This window comes from Spermophilus citellus (genome assembly GCF_964194105.1).
Source record: "Spermophilus citellus genome assembly, chromosome: 4".
In the NCBI taxonomy this organism is placed as follows: domain Eukaryota; kingdom Metazoa; phylum Chordata; class Mammalia; order Rodentia; family Sciuridae; genus Spermophilus; species Spermophilus citellus.
In genome coordinates this window covers 125,756,304-125,774,937 of record NC_138185.1, presented here as the reverse complement: position 1 = coordinate 125,774,937, position 18,634 = coordinate 125,756,304, and the positions used below count along the sequence as shown (strand labels likewise).

The 18,634-nt window shown below is 33.1% G+C and overlaps 1 protein-coding gene across 1 annotated transcript in view; it reads left to right on the top strand.

The window, feature by feature from the left end:
- The window catches only part of UNC13C (unc-13 homolog C), a gene marked incomplete at its 5' end in the record, with an annotated part of 578,171 nt that overhangs the window by 206,992 nt on the left and 352,545 nt on the right, over positions 1-18,634 (top strand). The window contains 2 exons of the mRNA XM_081292419.1: positions 10,601-10,828; positions 12,795-12,936. Coding sequence (XP_081148545.1) covers positions 10,601-10,828; positions 12,795-12,936 — 370 coding nt within the window. The remainder of the gene's footprint in view (positions 1-10,600; positions 10,829-12,794; positions 12,937-18,634) is intronic.

The window sequence follows — 18,634 nt, the reverse complement described above, 5'->3', positions numbered from 1 at the left end:
ACTCTAAAATATGTATAATTGAATTTTCACTACTTATCTTCTGAGTGTTCCTAAAAAGCCATTGCCAGATAAATCTATTCAAGCATGGATATTCACTTGCAAATAATGTGTTTTTTCTGTATCCAAATATTGTCTCCTCTTTTTGTTGCTGATATGAATGCTGACAATGTAAGGTGCATGGATTGCCGGAAACTGAGTAGGGTAGAAGAAAATGTCACAACAAACATGGTCAGAAATGCTGCCACAGCTGGCTTGTTGAAGGCACACAGTCTCAAGCTTTCCTTGATGATTAGCAAACTTCCAACACAATCACATCATTAAACTACGTTAAAGGTAATAAATGCTTTAAAAAAAAAGTTAAAGTAAAAGAGGTGGTATCCTTTCTTTAAAAAAAAAAACCTTTTAAAGTTTATTTAGGAATGATTTCTTAAAAAGTATAAGGATTGGCAATATTACTTATCAAACTTAATTACAAAATCCAATTAAAATTTAGTCCATGTGCTTAAAAAGTGAATTGTAAACAGGTATGTTAAAAAATGAGCAGATTAGGCAGTGACATTTGAGAAGCAGATAGAGAAAATATTGTCATCTAAAAACAAATGGCTTATATTCCTTAAAGAAAAAAATGATGTAGATTTTAGCTAAGAAATGAAATCATTACTCTTTTCAGCTTCCTAAAAGGAGTGAGGCAACCTATCCATTAAATTTTAGAAATATTTTTATAATCTATTTCCATTTTTTAAACAGCAGTAATTATTTGACAGACAATTATATTATCCAACATTTTCATTGAGCTTATTCAATAAAATGCACATGGATATTGGAAGAATCAAAAATAGTTCAGAACAATGAGGGTGGATATGTAGGCATTTTCTTTAATTATCCTTCCTTATTTTTTAAGTGAAAGCAACACTCTCACATTAATGTGAAAGGAGTTCTGCAAATATATGTATTTAACATCACAACTTTTCACAAGAACTTTCAATAAAATTTGAAATTCTCCCTATAGAACCAGTGACCTTTCCTTAAGAAATTTCTCTTCATTGATCTAAGCAAGAAATTTGAAATAGTGACATGGTGTGTGACATGTGTCTATGCAGACCAACAGTGAAGAAGAGGAAAGAATAAAAAAAGAGAAATCAGAGTGGAAGGTATACAAATGAAACTACCAGTAAATTTAATAAGAATTTATATTATTGTCTTTTTATTTTTTATTATTTCTTTTTAATTATATATAATATTAGAATTCATTTTGACATAATTATAAACACATGGAATATAATTTGTTCTAATTCAGTGCCCAGTACATCCCTTTTTCCTCCTCTCTTGCCTCTCTTGCTTCTCTTCCGTCTACTCTATTGATTTTTCTGGTATTTATTTATAATTTTTCTTCTTAATTAATATCTTGTGGAGATACATGATGGTGAGATTCACTGTGGTATATTCATATATGTACATAGGAAAGTTATGTCAGATTCATTTCACCTTTTTCCTATCCTATTCCTCCTCCCTTTCCCTTCATTCCCTTTTATCTACTCCATTGACCTTTCTTCTGTTTTCTAACCCCTCCTAGTTTGGATTAGCTTCAGCATATTAGAGAAAACATTCAACCTCTGACTTTTTGGCACTTGCTCATTTCACATAGCATGATAGTATTCAGTTTTATCCATTTACCATCAATGCTATAATGTCATTCTTCTTTATGGCTGAGTAATACTTCATTGTGTATATATACCACATTTCTTTATGCATCTTTTTAAGGGCACCTTGGTTAGCTTCTTTCTGAACACTTTTTTTGAACACTGTGGTATGCAGCTTAACACCTTACTAGAACATTTTAATTCATAAATTAAAATCTGAACCAAAGTTGGCTTCCTTATGTCTTCTACTCAATCAGCCATATCTTACCTCTGGATAAAATATTTAATCAATTGGCTTCCCCATTGTATATAACAATTTTTCAAGTACTTGAAAATAAAGATCTATTCTTTGGAACCCTCATTATTCTAGTAATCCTTTTCTGAAATCATTGCAGTCTATCAACACACATACACTAAAACAGAAGAAAAGAAGCTTTAAGGGGACATTCAAAAGAGAGATTCTTATTGTTGCTTCAAATTGACTTGAGTTTGGCATTTCATGTTCCTGGAGTCTTGTGTTTGTGACTTACATACTTTCCATCAAATGTAATTAGACCAGATGGTGGTGCTCACTAGTTCAGTGCCTCCTCACAGGTTCAGAGACACATGGAAAGGTCTAGTACTCTCAGTTTCTGTCTAGCTGGTTGTGCTTCTTGGTGGTTCCTACACTTTGCTCTCTTCTTCACTCCAGGCTGACAGACATGAGGTGGTGGGTAGAACAGAGGAGGTCAAAAGGAAACAGAGAAAAGAGAATTGACTTGTTCTTCTCCTTCAATTCCCAAGTCAGTGGCTAGTCAGAGTCCACCTACTTTTCCTTTAAAAATATATTCTATTCTTTTCTGGAAAAAAAAATATTTAGTGTTGGAAGAACTGAATTATAGAAAATGGAGGAACAGGTTGTGACCCTGAATGAGGTTAATGTGGGATGGGGATTGTGTGCAGAGTGAGGCATACATAAAAGAGAGATTACATGTAAAATATTTTCCTTGATTACCTTTTCAATATAGAAAAGAGACAACCAGAGAAACTTAGAAAATATGCAAATAGTAGTGGCACCTAACTCAGCTGGGCTATACTTCCTTACATATGTCCAAGAAAGAATCCCAGCATCCCATGGAATAAGCGTTTTGCCTAATTTTTATTCCTACCTAAAAAGTTCAAGTAACTGCATAAGGCCAGAGAGTTCTTGTTCCTAGAGCACAGCAAAGCAATATCTTGTGTTTCTCTCCCACTGGTATTATATCAAGTTTATGTGTCCTAGTACAAGCTATCACAAATTCATAACATTAATAAAATCTGGCTAGAGTACTCTTATTTGCAAATTGAGTATTTATTCCTCTTTCTTGTCCTATTAGCACATTTTGCATTCATGATGTTTTAAAGCAGTTAAATATTTGTATTTATCAAACACCTTCTGTGGCTGGGAGCTTTATTCCAGGCCTTTAGAACTAGGAAGAAAGTATGCTTTTTTTTTCTAAAACTAACTGATGAATAGATATGAACATCTATCTTGGAAACCATAGATATTCTTTCAAAAAGAATATACAAAATGTGTTCATGTAATGAGATCAGCAAGCTTCTACATAGGGTTCTGTTCAGGCATTGCTACAGGGTGGAGACCAGATTATTTTCCCAGAAGTTAGCACATATTGAAGCACTGGAGCTGCTTAAAATGTGGGTATACAATGAATGAAGGCATATGAGTAAAAGGAATCTGCCGTTGGGTGAAGATCATCTGTCTATATGAGCATCTCCTATTAGGGAGCTTTAGATTAGTGCATTGGAGAACCCAGTGGACTGATTTTATTGAGTTCAGAAGATCTAGTATCTTGTCAAGAAGAATCAAATAAATAGTACAGTCAGGATCAGAGCCCAGATCTCTGAACTCCTAGCCTGGTGTTCTTTCCTAATTTACAAATAAATAAGTTAGATTGGTCCTAACACAAAATGAAATTGTTTAGTTTTATTTTCAGTGCTTTCACACTTTCTCATTTGTTCCCTGTTTAGAAATTTTGTCCCCAGATTTGACTTTGCAGAGATCCCCATCATGACTTCTCAGGACCTGCCATCTGTAGCCATCCCCAACATACCCCACTCCATCAACCTGTCTTGGTGTGAGCATTGACTTTTTGACAGTACTAAGAGTAATAAACTGATACATAAATGTATATAAAATGGAACTAGTTTTTTAAAAACAATAATCAGTTCTGTAACCCAAAGGAATAGACTAATAATGGAGCATTTTCAGGTGTTAAAGCCAGTCACTGAAAGAGGGACCAGGAAAAAGAGTATGGCTTTACATAATGCCATGGAGGTATTCTATACACACATGCAATGTTTATAAATGTACACATATTCACAGTCTTGAGCTATTTTTTTAAAAGTCTAACTTTTCTGTGTTTATCAGACTTTTTAAAGAAAACTTTGCTGACATCGTTTGCCTCATCTATGAAGAGAGTTAATTATACCTGTTTATGTCCTCCAGCTGAAGGCCACCAGGAACAGACCTGCAGTTTTACAAGTTCTCTTTACTACTTATTACTGTGAGGCGAACTGGAGGGTATCTCAGCAAGATAGTATGAGAAAGCAAAGTTCACTCTGATAGGATGCCCTCTGGAAGTAAGGACAATTCTATGACTGCACATCTTCAAAACTCAGGGCACAATGGACACCATTTTAGTTCCAGCTACTTGGGAGGATGAGGCCAGAGGATCACTTGAGTCCAGGAGTTCAGGGCCAGGCTGAGCAATATAGCAAGACACTGTCTTTTAAACAAAAGAAAACAATAACAACAAAACTTATCTAGAAAGAAAGCAGGCTATAGAGAAGATTTAGCGTACTTGTTGAAGAAACAATGGCCACTGTTCTTATGGAGGGAATGTTTGGTATTTGCTGGTTTGCAACGCAATTTTGTTTTTATGTTTATAAAAAATAATGAAGTGACCTGCCTGTATTACTTCAGCGTTGTCAGAGTGACCCGACTGAGGTTGGTGTTCTGTGAGGTGGTTTATGGCCCACAGGAGGACAACATGGTCTTGGTTCAAGTGCCAGGCCAGCTTCCAACAGTAATGAAGAACAGTTATGTCAGCTATGTTGCCAGATGCTACTTTAAAAAAACATAATGGAAAGAAATCTTGTGTTTAAATTTTGTGTGTGTTATTTTCATTTGTTTATTTTTTTAATAAGTGAAGTAATCTATGTAGCAATATGTGATAAGAACATAATTATCTTTTCTCCTACCATCTCTTCCTTGCTTTCTTGTTTTCCTTGCTTAGTAAAAGTACTTCAAAAATTAAGCACATACTTTTCTTATCAATTTGTTCCCTCAATCCTTTATGACTGAGAGATCTGTAGGATATAATGATGAGATACAATATCTTTAGCATACAATTATAAGAGTGCATTTCAGTTTTTATATTTTAAAAATATACACATGTTCAAAAACTCATTCTAAAAGTTTACATTTACCACTAATGGTCTGATTGAAGACCGTGGGGATGGTATAGGCAGAGGGGCAGGAAAGTTGGTGGTGGTGGTGGTGGCAGGCTCACTCACAGTGAAGTCACTTTAGAGAAGATGGTGGTTCGCTGGAGGGGGCTCCCTGCCCACACTCCCCCACTGTAATCACGAGCCACCTACAGAAGTGGGAGATGATGCTACCTTAGATCTGTGCTCTTCCAATTACCCTCCTGCTAAATGTCAGTCCTTTGTTGTTTGCAAGAAATGTAGAGTGTGTGGCTTTGATTGTATGAGAAAAAGGAGGCGGTTGACTTGAAGCCTGGGGGAGTTGCAGGTTCCTTGAAAAGATTGAAGGCATGTTAAAAGAGGAGGGTTGAGGTTATCTTGGATATAAAGCCATTAATGGAAAAGGGTACAAAATACCAACTCTATGCCCTCCTACATGACTGCATGGGAAAGAAAAGCAGGCACCCAAAGCAGGCCCACCTACATGATTTTAGTGAAAAAGAAAGGGAAAAGAACCCATTTCTATGCTTGAGACTCCTAGAGAGAAAAAGCATCAGACCCTCTGCCTGATTTCTATGGGTGTTTCTCACCTGTCTTCTTTGATTTCATTAATCTCAAATGCAGATGAGTGTTGAAGGATATTTTTAAAAAGAAGAAGAACGAAAAACTATTTTCAGTTTCTTTAAACTCTAATTTCTTTTGTCTTAAGCATTTCATTGACCCTCATCTGGCAAATAATTATAGAGCATTTAGCAAGTGATGCACTGGGCATAGTAAGGTCCTTGGGAGTCTCAAGGAGTTGTTCCACAGTGATTATGAAGTTCAACATTCTAAAATTACTAATTAAGGAGAAATTCTTTAATGAATGCTTCTGTCTTCACTTTTTAACCTTCTGAAATCATTACACTTGATTATTATCATTATACCCAGATGAACTATGTCATTCCATCTCCACACAATGCTATTATTAAGGGAGACATTACTGTTGTTTCTTTTTGTTTTTCAGATGAGGCTTAGAGAGATGAGAGCTAGCCCAAGTCCAACTGGCTAGTATCTTACTCCATCTAGAATGTTGTAACAAGTTACCATAATCTGGGCAAATGAACAACAAAAATTTATGTCTCAGTTCTGAAGGTGGGACACACAGATTAGAGTCTCAGCATAGTAGATTCTGCAGAGTACACACTACTGGCTTCTTGCTGTCCTCACATGGTAGAAGGGGAGAAGAGCTCTCTTGGGCCAATTTTATTAGGGCACTATTACTATTCTTGAGGATTCTTCCCTCGTGTCATTCCTACATTCTGAAGGTTTCACCTCCTAATACTGTCACCTTGGAGATAGGTTTCCATATATGAATTTTAGGAATCACAAAGATTCAGATCATATCAGTAAGTGATAGATAAATTTACATTCAGGGTTGTCTCCTCCTATACCAAAGCATCATTAACTACTATGCACTTTTGCCTTATTTAAAAATTATATTCTTAAAGTGTTTCTTCAATTTATATTTGCTTCATGCTGACTATGAAATCCATGTAGAATGTAGGTCAACCAAATTATGCTTTCTAATGACAGGCACATAGCATTTGTTCTCTCAGAACTCCAAGAGCCAAATATATTTTGTATCTTCATGAGATTTATTCCACAGATTAATTATACTTTTAAATTGATGTATCCTTGTTTCTTCCAGAATTGTGGCCTTAGAGTCAAAGTTTACAATGAGTATAGAACAAGTTAAGTTAAACACAGAGACAAATTAAACACTCAGTTATGTTAATCATTTTATCTTATATTCCCCCAAGAAATAATTTGAATTCTATATATAGTGAGTGTATGCTGTTATCAAAATAGTTTATGGGATCCTTGGGATCCACATTTAATAAAGGTTTACCTTGTAGTCTAGCTTGAGAGAAGTTCATGCATATCATTGGTGATTATTAAATACACAAGAATTTTGTGAGACAATTGCTTAAAATCAGTAACTTTGGAGTATTTACATCATAGAAATCTCCTAGTACTACAATTTGTCAGGGTTTTGAATTTTTTCCTTCTTCTTTTCTTATCTGTAACATAGAGAAAATGGGAACACTGAATTTATAAGGCCTCTGCTTTTTGCTAAGAAGATATAATCATATGCTGAGAAGGAGGGTAATATGGCTGGGATAGATGAATTGAACAGAATAGAAGTGTTTTGGAACAGCTAAAGAGAAAAATCAGAAGAAAAAAGAGTGGGAACAAAGGAGAATATTGAAATTTTTATGTATGTATAGATACTTTTTTGGAAAACAACACTAAAATTATAAAAATTATAAATGGTCTTGGAAAGATGGTAAAATTATGAATTTCATGTGAAATTTGGATGTTATGACTAATATACAATAAAAATGAAGAAAATGGTAGGTCTGATTACTTGATTATACCATTAAATTCTATAGAAGGGAACTGATTTGCCCTTCCTGTAATAAGTTTTCTTCTCTTTAAGGCTGAATTATCTTGCAGTTTTATTGTTCATGATTACATTATTTGATCTGTCAGTTAAGTGCTTTTAAAAGTAACAATGATACAGTTCATTTAGGTAATGTGTTATACTTTACAAAGTGCTTTCACTGTACATTATCTCTTTTCATCTCATTTGTTGTTGTTCTCCAATTGGCAATATTAGACCATCTAGCATACATTTTGAAGGAAGATTTATATAAATGCAAACTTAAAGTTATCTTTCATTGCTTTGAAATAAAATGAACAGGCTTGAAGGAAAACAATAAACCCAGAGGACTGAAAACTCATGAAAAATTTCAGTTACTTAAGAAATAGCTTAATTTAAAAAATCAGATGTGTTATGTGGGTTTAATAAACAATGGAAAGTACTTGTAAATTAGTGACAAAAATTAAGAATTTGTGTCTGTATCTCTGAGCTAAATAATTCTAAGTCAAGTCATTTTATTTTCTTCAGAATAAAAATATAAAATAAATATTTTTTGAAGCGCCAAATATCTTCTCTAGCAATGACAGACAAAGGCTTAAATGTAAATCCTTGTCAATCTGCTCTCCCTAAATTGGCAATTTCAGCTCATGGATCTTTCTGTTGTCTGCTTACTGGAATACATGCTCTGCTGCAACATCCAGAGAAAAGGTGAAAGATTCCAAACTTAATTGTTAAGATTTCCTAATTGATTTTTTTTAAATATTTTTTTAAATATTTTTTAAATATTTTCTTAAATATTTTTTTTACTTGTGGAGGGACCTTCATTTTATTTATTTATAAGTGATGCTGAGAATCGAACCCAGTGCCTCACATATGTGAGGCAAGCACTCCACCACTGAGCTACAACCCCAGCCCCCTAATTAATTTTAAATGATTCAAGAGGCACTCATTAAGGTTAGAGATTTTATTCATTTGGATAAAAAAAAATCTTGATAGTTGAGCTTTGAATTTGGTAGTTATTGCTTGTATCAGTATCTATTGTGGGGGTAGCTGGATACTTCCTGAATTTAGAAAAATAATCCAAAGTATATATAATTCTGTAGGAGTGTAGCACTCTTTCCTAGAGCCATTTGGGTTCTAATAACCACAATAATACTATTATAACTATTTAGAAATTTGGGGGAGAGTCAACAATTTTCTGATATTTCTAACCATTTTAATATCTTTAGCATATCTGTCAAAAACCCAAACTTTGGGGGCATTTAAAATCCTGGAGTTAATATCTTCTAGACACAAGTTGCCATTTATATATAATGAATATTCCAATACTTCAAGCAAAATATGCCCATTGAGTAGCTGTAATTGTTTAGTACAGCTTAAGCAAATTTTATAAAGAATTATGAATGATGTAGTTAAACCAAGCAAACATGCATACTTACTGAAGCATATATAATTTACAAATCTGTAGCTGTAATAGAGCATCTTTTGAACAGATGAGTAGGGCATTGCCTTACATAGAATTCATTCCTTTTTTTATTTCTTTCACTTAAATGTGGTTTAGATCTTTCAAGTTAAAAAATAATAAAGACAAGTCATCTGCTCTTTCTACCACTGTAATAATCTTTCTTCTCTTTTACCTTCTGCTATCCACAATAATATGACCGTATTATTTCACTTCAGGAAATAAATGTTATATTTTCAAATAAGTGAATATTTTCACTAAATTAGAGCTATTAAATTGTATATGAGTTTATCAAGATGAAAATTAATATTGAATCTTCCCTTCTGTGTTAGTTTTTATATTTTTATATTTCAATTGATCTCAATAATCACAGAATTAGGCTCAAATATTCTTAAGGAAGATATCTTCTGTGGTAGGAATTATGCAAATAAATTATTCCAGATAATATTCAGATATTTTCTAAGATAGATGCCTATTTCATAAATATAGTATGTTAGAAAAAAAATATAGTACAAACTGAGCAACAACACTATTTGCACTAGTCTTTGGATTCTTTTCACTATATCTAAGTTGCTTCTTTTCCAAAAATGTTAGGTTTTAGCAGTGGAAGTTCCTGCAAATGCTGGTACATGAGCTTTTGTTTTCTCACTTCAAACACACACAGAAGTTGTGAGAATCAGAACTGTATTTCACTATTCACTTGTATAATATTGTGTAGCCGAGGACATCACACCCAGAGGTGAGAAAGCTGGCTGGCTGATAGGTAAAGAAGGTTAGGGAAGACCCAGAAATCAAATTTTGGAAAAGCTTCACCTGTCAGAAAAAATTTGTTTTGCAAATAAATACCCAGAAAGTTGAGAACAATCACCAAAAACAATGTCCTAGAAGTCAAAAAAGGTTTTGAGTAGAAGGTAAAAAGTCAGCATGTTTAAAACTATGGATTTGTAAAAGAAAGAGAGTTCAGGTCTGTAGTCTGTCAGACACTACATGGGTTATCAAGCCCACTTGTTTCCATATAGTTTTTCAACAGGAGCAATGGTAATTTCATTTTAAGTGAAATATTACCTTCTTTCAATGTATAACATGCAGAAGAGAAAATTTTAAAATTAAAATTTTATGCTGTTTATTTGGGGGAAGTCTTATCCAAAAAAAAAAAAAATAGATAGTTGGATGAATGCAAGTTTTCAAACTGTCAATTTATGAGCAATATTTACCATTTATATTTGATCTATTTCTCAATTTTGTTTTGAATACTCATCAAGTAAATACATGTTACATAACATGTTTGTGAGAACTATTGGTTTTTGAATTTTAGTTTTGGGAAATTCAGACCAAATATTTGTATATCCCCTAATTTATTCCAATATTACTTATGGAAAAAAAAACAGGAATCACAGAGGCCCATTTATCAGTGAAGTTTAATTGTTCTGTTTCTCAATATAGTGATTTATTCTTCTGATATTTTCTTTAAAATAGTGCCCCCCCCGCCCAGTCCTCAGAATGAAAGCATTCACTAATTCCTATATTTCTTCTTTATTCTCTCCCTCATTTGAACCATCAAAAAGTAACTCCTGAGCATTCACACCACCCTTGATGTCTCCACCATAGGAGCAGCAGAAAAGAGTTCTAAGCATGGCGCCGAAGACAAGACGCAGAGCATTATTACAGCCATGAAGGAAAGAATGAAGATCAGGGAGAAAAACAGGCCAGAGGTATTTGAAGTAATTCAGGAAATGTTTCATATTTCTAAAGAAGATTTTGTGCAGTACACAAAGGCCGCCAAGCAGAGTGTATTGGATGGAACATCTAAGTGGTCAGCAAAAATAACCATTACAGGTAAAAATATGTCTTCCTCAAAAGTTTTATTCTATATTGAGATTTCTTTGTGTCTCAAAAATCACCATTAAAAATAATTATAGGTAAAGTAAGTATATTTTTTTCAATCTTGTCAATATTGACAATTCTAGCAGTGACTTTGTATTTCTAAAGTATATACTAGATAATTGGAGTAACTTCAGTCTGTCTTCTTCTAATATATTAATCTATACCCTGAAAATTACAAGAAATTAGCTTTGTTACTGCTTGCAACTAACAAATTACAAGTGTAATAACCTCTTTAGTGAGTGTTTTTTTTTAATTGAGAAATCATTTAGTTACTACTCACACATCTATTTGATACTTGAGTAAAGGTCATTTGCATTTAGTGATATCTAGTAATTAGAACATCTGAAGTTGCTTGTGATGTTAACAGCAAGTGCCTATGTATGATGTTAACATTTAAAAAATTTCTTGACTTACTTGTATTTATAGGGTAAAATAAAAATCCTTCGTTTACTGGATTGAGTTGATCATTACTGACAGCAAACTCATAAAAATTTGTAAATCAAAGGCCTTTGACTCATACTATGTAACTTTTCACATATTATCCATGTCTCATCATCTTTCTATATATTTATATAATAATGTACATATGAGTATAGAGTAAAAACACATATGCATCAGCAAGCAATTTTTGTAATAGCTATTATTATATTAATTATATGTAGCTATTATTCTTTAGAGGCAGAATCAAATCTTGGTCAAAGGAAGATTTTTATTTTTTTTAATTTACAGGTAATGTATGTTTTTAACTATGTACAACATGATATTTATAAATATAAATATACGTATATATGTACATACACACATTATATATGTTGTGCACTAGTTAACTCTAGTTAGTTAAATGAATTATGTCACATTGTTATCACTGCTGTGGTGAGAGCATATATATTGTCTTTACATGTTTTAAGAATATAGTGTATTGTCATTAACTAGAGTCCCATTACTGTGTGTAGAGTCACCTTTTTGATATATTTCAGTATACCTCTTGAAAATGCCTTCCTCCTATCTCACTATAAGTATGTATCCTGACAAATTTCCCATCTCATCTTCCCCAAGCCACCCAGGTTCTAGCAACCACTACACTTATTTTCTTCTGTGAGACCAACTGTTTTAGATTTTACATATACATGACTTCATGTGATATTTATCTTTTGGTGTCTGGATTATTTTCACCTAACAAATGTCCTCCAAATTTATCAATATTGTCACAAATGGCTGAGTTTGATCTTTTCAAATTTCTATTTAAACTGAGCAAAAGACCTAAATTAACATTTCTCAAAAGAAAAATTACACTGACCAACAAGTATATAAAAAATGCTCAGTATTACTAATTATCAGGAAAATGCAATTTGAAATCACAATGTGTTATAACCTCATAGATATTAGAATGGCTATTTGCCAAAAAGAGAAAGATAGGTGTTGACAATAATATGAAGAAAAGGGTATATCTGTACACTCTCCGTGGAATATAAATTAACATAGCCACAATGAAAAACCATATGGAAATTCCAAAGAGAAGAAATGAAATAGAGGTACAAATTATCCAACAGTCCCACTACTGGGTACATATCGCAAGGGAATTAAGTTCATATGTCAAAGAGCCACCTACATCCCCATGTGTATTGTGGTACTAGTCACAATAGCTGAGATGTGGAATCAACCCAAGTGGCCATCAACAGACCAATGAATAGAGAAAATGTGATAATGTACATGTCAGAACAGTATTCAGTCATAGCAAATGTCACAGGAAAGATTTTAATGTTTAATATACTTATTCTTTATTAGTCCTGTTGGTTGTGAGAATGAAAGCAATGGGATGTATCTGCAAACCCAGGGAACAAAATGATAGAAAATAATTTCCTTAACTTTGTTTTGAAAATCATCATTATATTAAAATGTTTATTTTGGTTTATTTCAGTGGTTTCTGCACAAGGCTTGCAGGCAAAAGACAAAACAGGGTCCAGTGACCCATATGTTACAGTTCAAGTTGGAAAAAACAAAAGAAGGACTAAAACCATTTTTGGAAACTTGAATCCAGTATGGGATGAGAAGTTTTATTTGTGAGTATAAAATGTAAAGCTTATACACATATTAAACTCTGAGAAAAATTTAAGACAATCTATAAAAGAATGTAAATAATTATATTTTAATAATCTCTTATGAGGAAATTACAAAAAGTAAAACTGATGTTATAAACCTACCTAATATTCTCAAAACCCTTACTATTTATTCTTTATTTTTAGAAAAACAAGAATAAAAGGAATACTTCAGGCAAAAAGAAGAAATACAGTTAGGATGACTTTGTAGAGGGAAAACACAAGATTCACAACATGAGCTATAACCTGGGAATGACCCAACTTAGCTAGAAATTTGTAGGCTTCTTTTAGCAGTATTTTAACAGTGAAGGTTTATGACCAGTGACAGTAAAAATGCTCTGGACATCACCTGGCTCGTCAGTTGGGACAGAACCATACCTACAGTAACCTGCACTGATGAAATGGCTGATGAGAACTTTTATGACCTCTTGTTTTCTATAATCACATTTATTTTTAAACCTCTTATGTCTTGCATCTAAATAGCAAGATATAAATTTTTCTCTCAAGGGTTTCTTTCTTTCTATCACTATACTTTTGGGAGCTAAAAAAAAAAAATCTCCTAATTGCCATTTAGTAGAAGTAGGAAGCTCTAAGTGGATTTAAAGGTAGTTCTTTTCATTTTGTCCTCTCTTTACAAATGGTTTAAACAGGAATCTCATTAACATGCTAAGTAAACAAACCCAAAACACAGGCTTATTTGGGAATGTGGGCAAAGTGGGTAAGAAGTGGAGTCTCTTGTGTATATGGACTGATGAATGAAAGTGTTAAGAAATAGGTCGGGAAAAATTAGTTGGGACCAGATAACAATAGAATGAGTTAAGGAATTTGGATAGTTTCTCCCTTTAGAGTGATGGAAGAGACTACTTTAATATTCCTTTGTTTTTTAAATACAAGACAGGAAATCAATTGGTACTTGTAAATTCAGATTCCTATAGGAGTCTAATAAATGAGTAAAGCAGGGTAAGGGCAGAAAGGCGGAGGGATGGAAACCATGGCAAAACAGGGAACACAACTCTGAGAAAAGACAGGGCTTGTGTTGCCATGTGATGATGCAGACACCATGCAGTGAAAAGTCCCAGATTCTTAGGAGAAGATGGAAATTCAATAATTTAGAAATAGCTTATTGAGGTATAATTGACATAATGTAAATTCTACACATGAATATACAATTTGTTAAGTTTTGATGTATGTATAACTCATGATCATATCTTCACCACAGATAAGATTAATGAGCACTGGAAGTCTCCCCTTCTGACTTCCCTTGTGCCAAGGCAGTCATTGCTATGCTTTCTGATGCTGTAGGATACTTTTCCTTTTGCATTTTCTAACATTTTTATAAATGCAATCATGACATATGTGCTCTTTTGTGTGCTTCCATTCCCTCAGTGTAATTTCTTGGAGATCAGTTCAAGTTGTAGGGTATATCAGTAGTTCATTCCTTTTCATACTGTGTAGCATCCCAAGTGTGTATAGTTATACCACAAATGTGTGCAAGTTACAGATCTAACACAACCTTCTAATACTTGATAAGGCTAGTCTTTTGTGTGTGTGTGTGTGTGTGTGTGTGTGTGTGTGGTGCTGGGGATTGAACCCAGGGCCTTGCGCATGCAAGGCAAGCACTCTACCAACTGAGCTATATCCCCAGCCCTAAGGCTAGTCTTTTTCATATTAGCCTTTCTATTTGGTGTGCACTGGTATCATGTAAGGTTTTAATTTGCATTTCCCTAATAATTTTAAGCATCTTTTTTTTCAATGTGCTATGTATCTTCTTTGATTAAGTGTCTGTTCTAGCATTTTGACTATTTTAAAATATTTTTATTTTATATTTGCATGAGTTGTAAGTTTTACATTAGGCCTATAAAACATTTTGAAATAATTTAAAATGTAGTATAAGTAATAAACTCATTTTATGCATATGAGCATACAATTATTTCTGTGTCATTGTTTTAAAAACTAAATTCCTTTCTTTGATAAATTGCTTTTGTATCCTTGATAAAATTTATTTCTCTGTATATGTATGGCTGTATTTCTGGGTTTTTTATTTTATTATATCAATCTATTTACCTGTATTCTAATACCTCATAGTATTTATTATCATATTCTTATGAGTCTTAAAATAAGGTAGTATTCATCTTCCAACTTCCTTCTTTTTTATCAAAATTATTTTCACTATTTTAGTATTTTTCAGTTATTTCCACACTAAATTAAAATTAGTTTGTCATTTTTTAATTTTTTTTATTTGTTCTAATTAGTTATACATGACAGTAGAATGCATTTTGACACATCCTATATAAATGGTGTATAACTTCTTATTCTTCTGGTTGTACATGTTTTAGAGCCATACTGGTTGTGTAATAATTCATGTCCATAGGGTAATAATGTCTGATTCCATTCTATTATTCCCATAACCCCTGCCTTCCCTTCACTGCTCTTTGCCTAATCCAAAGTACCTTGATTTTTCTCTCACCCCCGGCTCCTATTGTGAATTAGCATCCACATATCAGAGAAAACATTTGGTCATTGGTTTTGGGGGGAGTGGATTATTTCACTTAGCAAGATATTCTCCAGCTTGTTCCATTTAACTACAAGTGCCATAATTTCATTCTTCTTTAAGGCTGAGTAATACTCTACTGTGTATAGATAACACATTTTCTTTATCATTCATCTGCTGAAGGGCACCTAGATTGGTTCCATAGTTTAGCTATTATGAGTTGACCTGATGTGGCTGTGTCACTGTTGTAAGTCCTTTGGGTATAAACCAGGGAATAGGATAGCTGGTTCAAATGGTGGTTCCATTCTAACTTTTCTGAGGAATCTCCATTCTGCTTTCCATAATGCTTACACCATTTTGCAGTCCCACCAGCAATATATGAGTGACTTGTCATTTTTTACAAAACAAAAATAAAGAAAAAATACCTAATAGAATTTTGACTGCCCTCTAGTACTGGCTAAGATTTCCAGTATAAAATCAAATAGGATTGATCAGATCAAACATCTTAGTATTGTCTTCAGCCTTAAATGTAAAACATTCCTTTCTTGATTGACAATGGTATAATCTGTAGCATTACTTAAATTGCCCTTTATTAAAGTAGAAAGCCACCTTCTATTCCCAGTGAATAGAGTTTTGAAGAGGAATGGATATTGGATTTAGTCACTTTTTTTTCTGCATCTACTGAGATGATCATATGATTTTGATTGTTATTTTTTAAAAATGTTAAAGATCTTGCTCCATTGTCTTTGCTTTTTTGTTTTCTATGAGAAGTCTGCTGTTTTTCTTATTTTTGTTCTCATGCACATGACATGTCTTTCTCCTCACAGCTGCTTTTAAGATTTTTATTTTCTCTCTTTATTTACACAAACTTATTAGGATATGACATGTTATAATTTTCTTTGTGTTTCTGATTTTCAGGGTTTGTTGAGCTATTTTCAAATTTGGAAAAATTTCAGTCATTATTTCTTAAATTAGCCTTTCTGCTCCCTCCAACCCCTTTGGAAATTCTACTTAACATGTACATTAGGCTCCACAGCTCACTAATGTTCTGGGTTTCTTTGTTGTTCTTGTTCTTTTTTTCTCTTTCTCTTTTACTTTGGATTATTTCTATTCATATGAGCTTAAAATTCACTTTTCTTTTGTAATGTCTAATATCTATAAATCTAAGCCATTTTATTTTTTATATTAGACTTTTCCATCTCTGGAAACTCAAACTGAATCTTTTAACTTTATATCTCAAGTTAACTTTTTAAACCCATACAATTCTTAATAGTAAATATTTTGGTGCTCTCGATTACCAATTTGAACATCTGTGCCTATCCTTGGTCAGCTTTGACAGGTAAATTTTCTCCTCGTTGTACAATATATTTTTATGCTACTTCATATCCTGGTAATTTTTTTTTTTTACTTTTTTACTTGGATGCAATATCTTTATTTTATTTTATTTTTTTTACCTGGTGCTGAGGATCAAACCTAGTGTTCCACACATGCAAGGCAAGCATGCTACCGCTGAGCACAACCCCAGCCCATGCCTGGTAATTTTTATTTGGGTGTCAGAGATGGCAAATAGTACTGTGCTGATCACTGGATAATTTGGTGTTCTATAAATATTTTTAATCTTTCTGGATAGAATGTTACAGGTAAACAATGGTTCCTCAGATCTTGCTTTTAAAATCTGTTAAATATGAATAAGATTGTGCTCAATCTCAGCTAATTATGCCTCACTATTAAGGTGAGATTCAATATACTCTGCCTACTGACTCTTGAATTATTAAGCTTTCTAATGTGCTTAGTATTTCTGGTCTTGTATGAATGCTGGACACTATTACATCAAATTTGTTAGATGCAGGCTGGGGATATAGCTCAGTTGGTAGAGTATTTGCCTTGCATGCACAAAGCCCTGGGCTCAATCCCTAGCACCACACACACAAAAAAAAAATTTAGATGCTCTCCAGTTAGCCTTGGGTAGTTTCACTACATGCTTTCACTGATCATTGTGAAGGTATTGTAGATTTCACATGGTTTTCTGTCTCTCGAGAATCTCTGTTCTTCACCAACAGATCTCCATTATATTTAAAACAAATATTTAATATACTGTTTTTTTTTTTAATTTTTCACATGTGAGGATACTGTCGCCCCTGTTACTTACCCTTACATGGAATAGAAATTCTGGCAATCTGAACTTAATTGATAAGCCAAAATAAAACAAAATAGTATGAATGCTAACCCAGAACACTTCTGTGTCAAACTATGAACTAAAACATCCATCCAGAGAAACACAATAGTGAAAATAGTTGCTGAGTATTTTAATCTTTGGGGAATCACAGAGTAATAAATGCAGTATGTGAGGAAGCTACCCAAAACTAAAGAAAGGCCTATCAAAAGGCCTAAATGTGACAGTGATCAGTGTTTGTCTGAGTTAGACAAGCTAGAGAGCATCACAGTTCACAGGACAAGTACCCAGAGTGCCTTGGAGTGGACCACTGAAATATGAATTATCTATGTTCTAATTGGCAGCTTTTAAAAATATTTTTATGCCATATGCCTTTGTTTTTCTTTTGATAGGAGGTACCATCTGTACTGGCAATAACAGCACATACATTTTTAAAATAACATTTTTTTCAATGAAAAGTAAATTCAAATATAAATCCATTGTACCCTGCCATGCATGAAATATATATAGCTCACAATTTTTTCACAATATTTTTCACTTTATTGGCAGAATACTTATGATCTTTAAGTGAGGCTACACTCACAAATACTTTCATTTTTCTTCTTTCTATAACATCAAAAATGAATCCCAAGATTTTCTTTGATAGTAATTCTTTTAGTCATCAGTATCTTGAACTCTGAAATTCCATTCTTATTTTAGAGGTGTGGAATCACTTGTTTAGAACTATCATGTTGAAGCTAAAGGTGCATGTTTTCATTTGGCCTTGAAAATGATAGGATAATAGAAAAATTATCTTTCTTTTATAAATGATTCTTTTTTGTCAGAGGAAATCAGTTCATTATAAATTTATGTGCATACATATCATAGGTTAATTCACCCATATCTATCCCTTCCCTAACAGTTCTGTCCTAAGAACTGTGGTGTAAAAAATGTGTCCTACCATTCTAAAACTAGAAAGTCTTAATAATAATAAAAATATATTTGTTTAATAATAATAT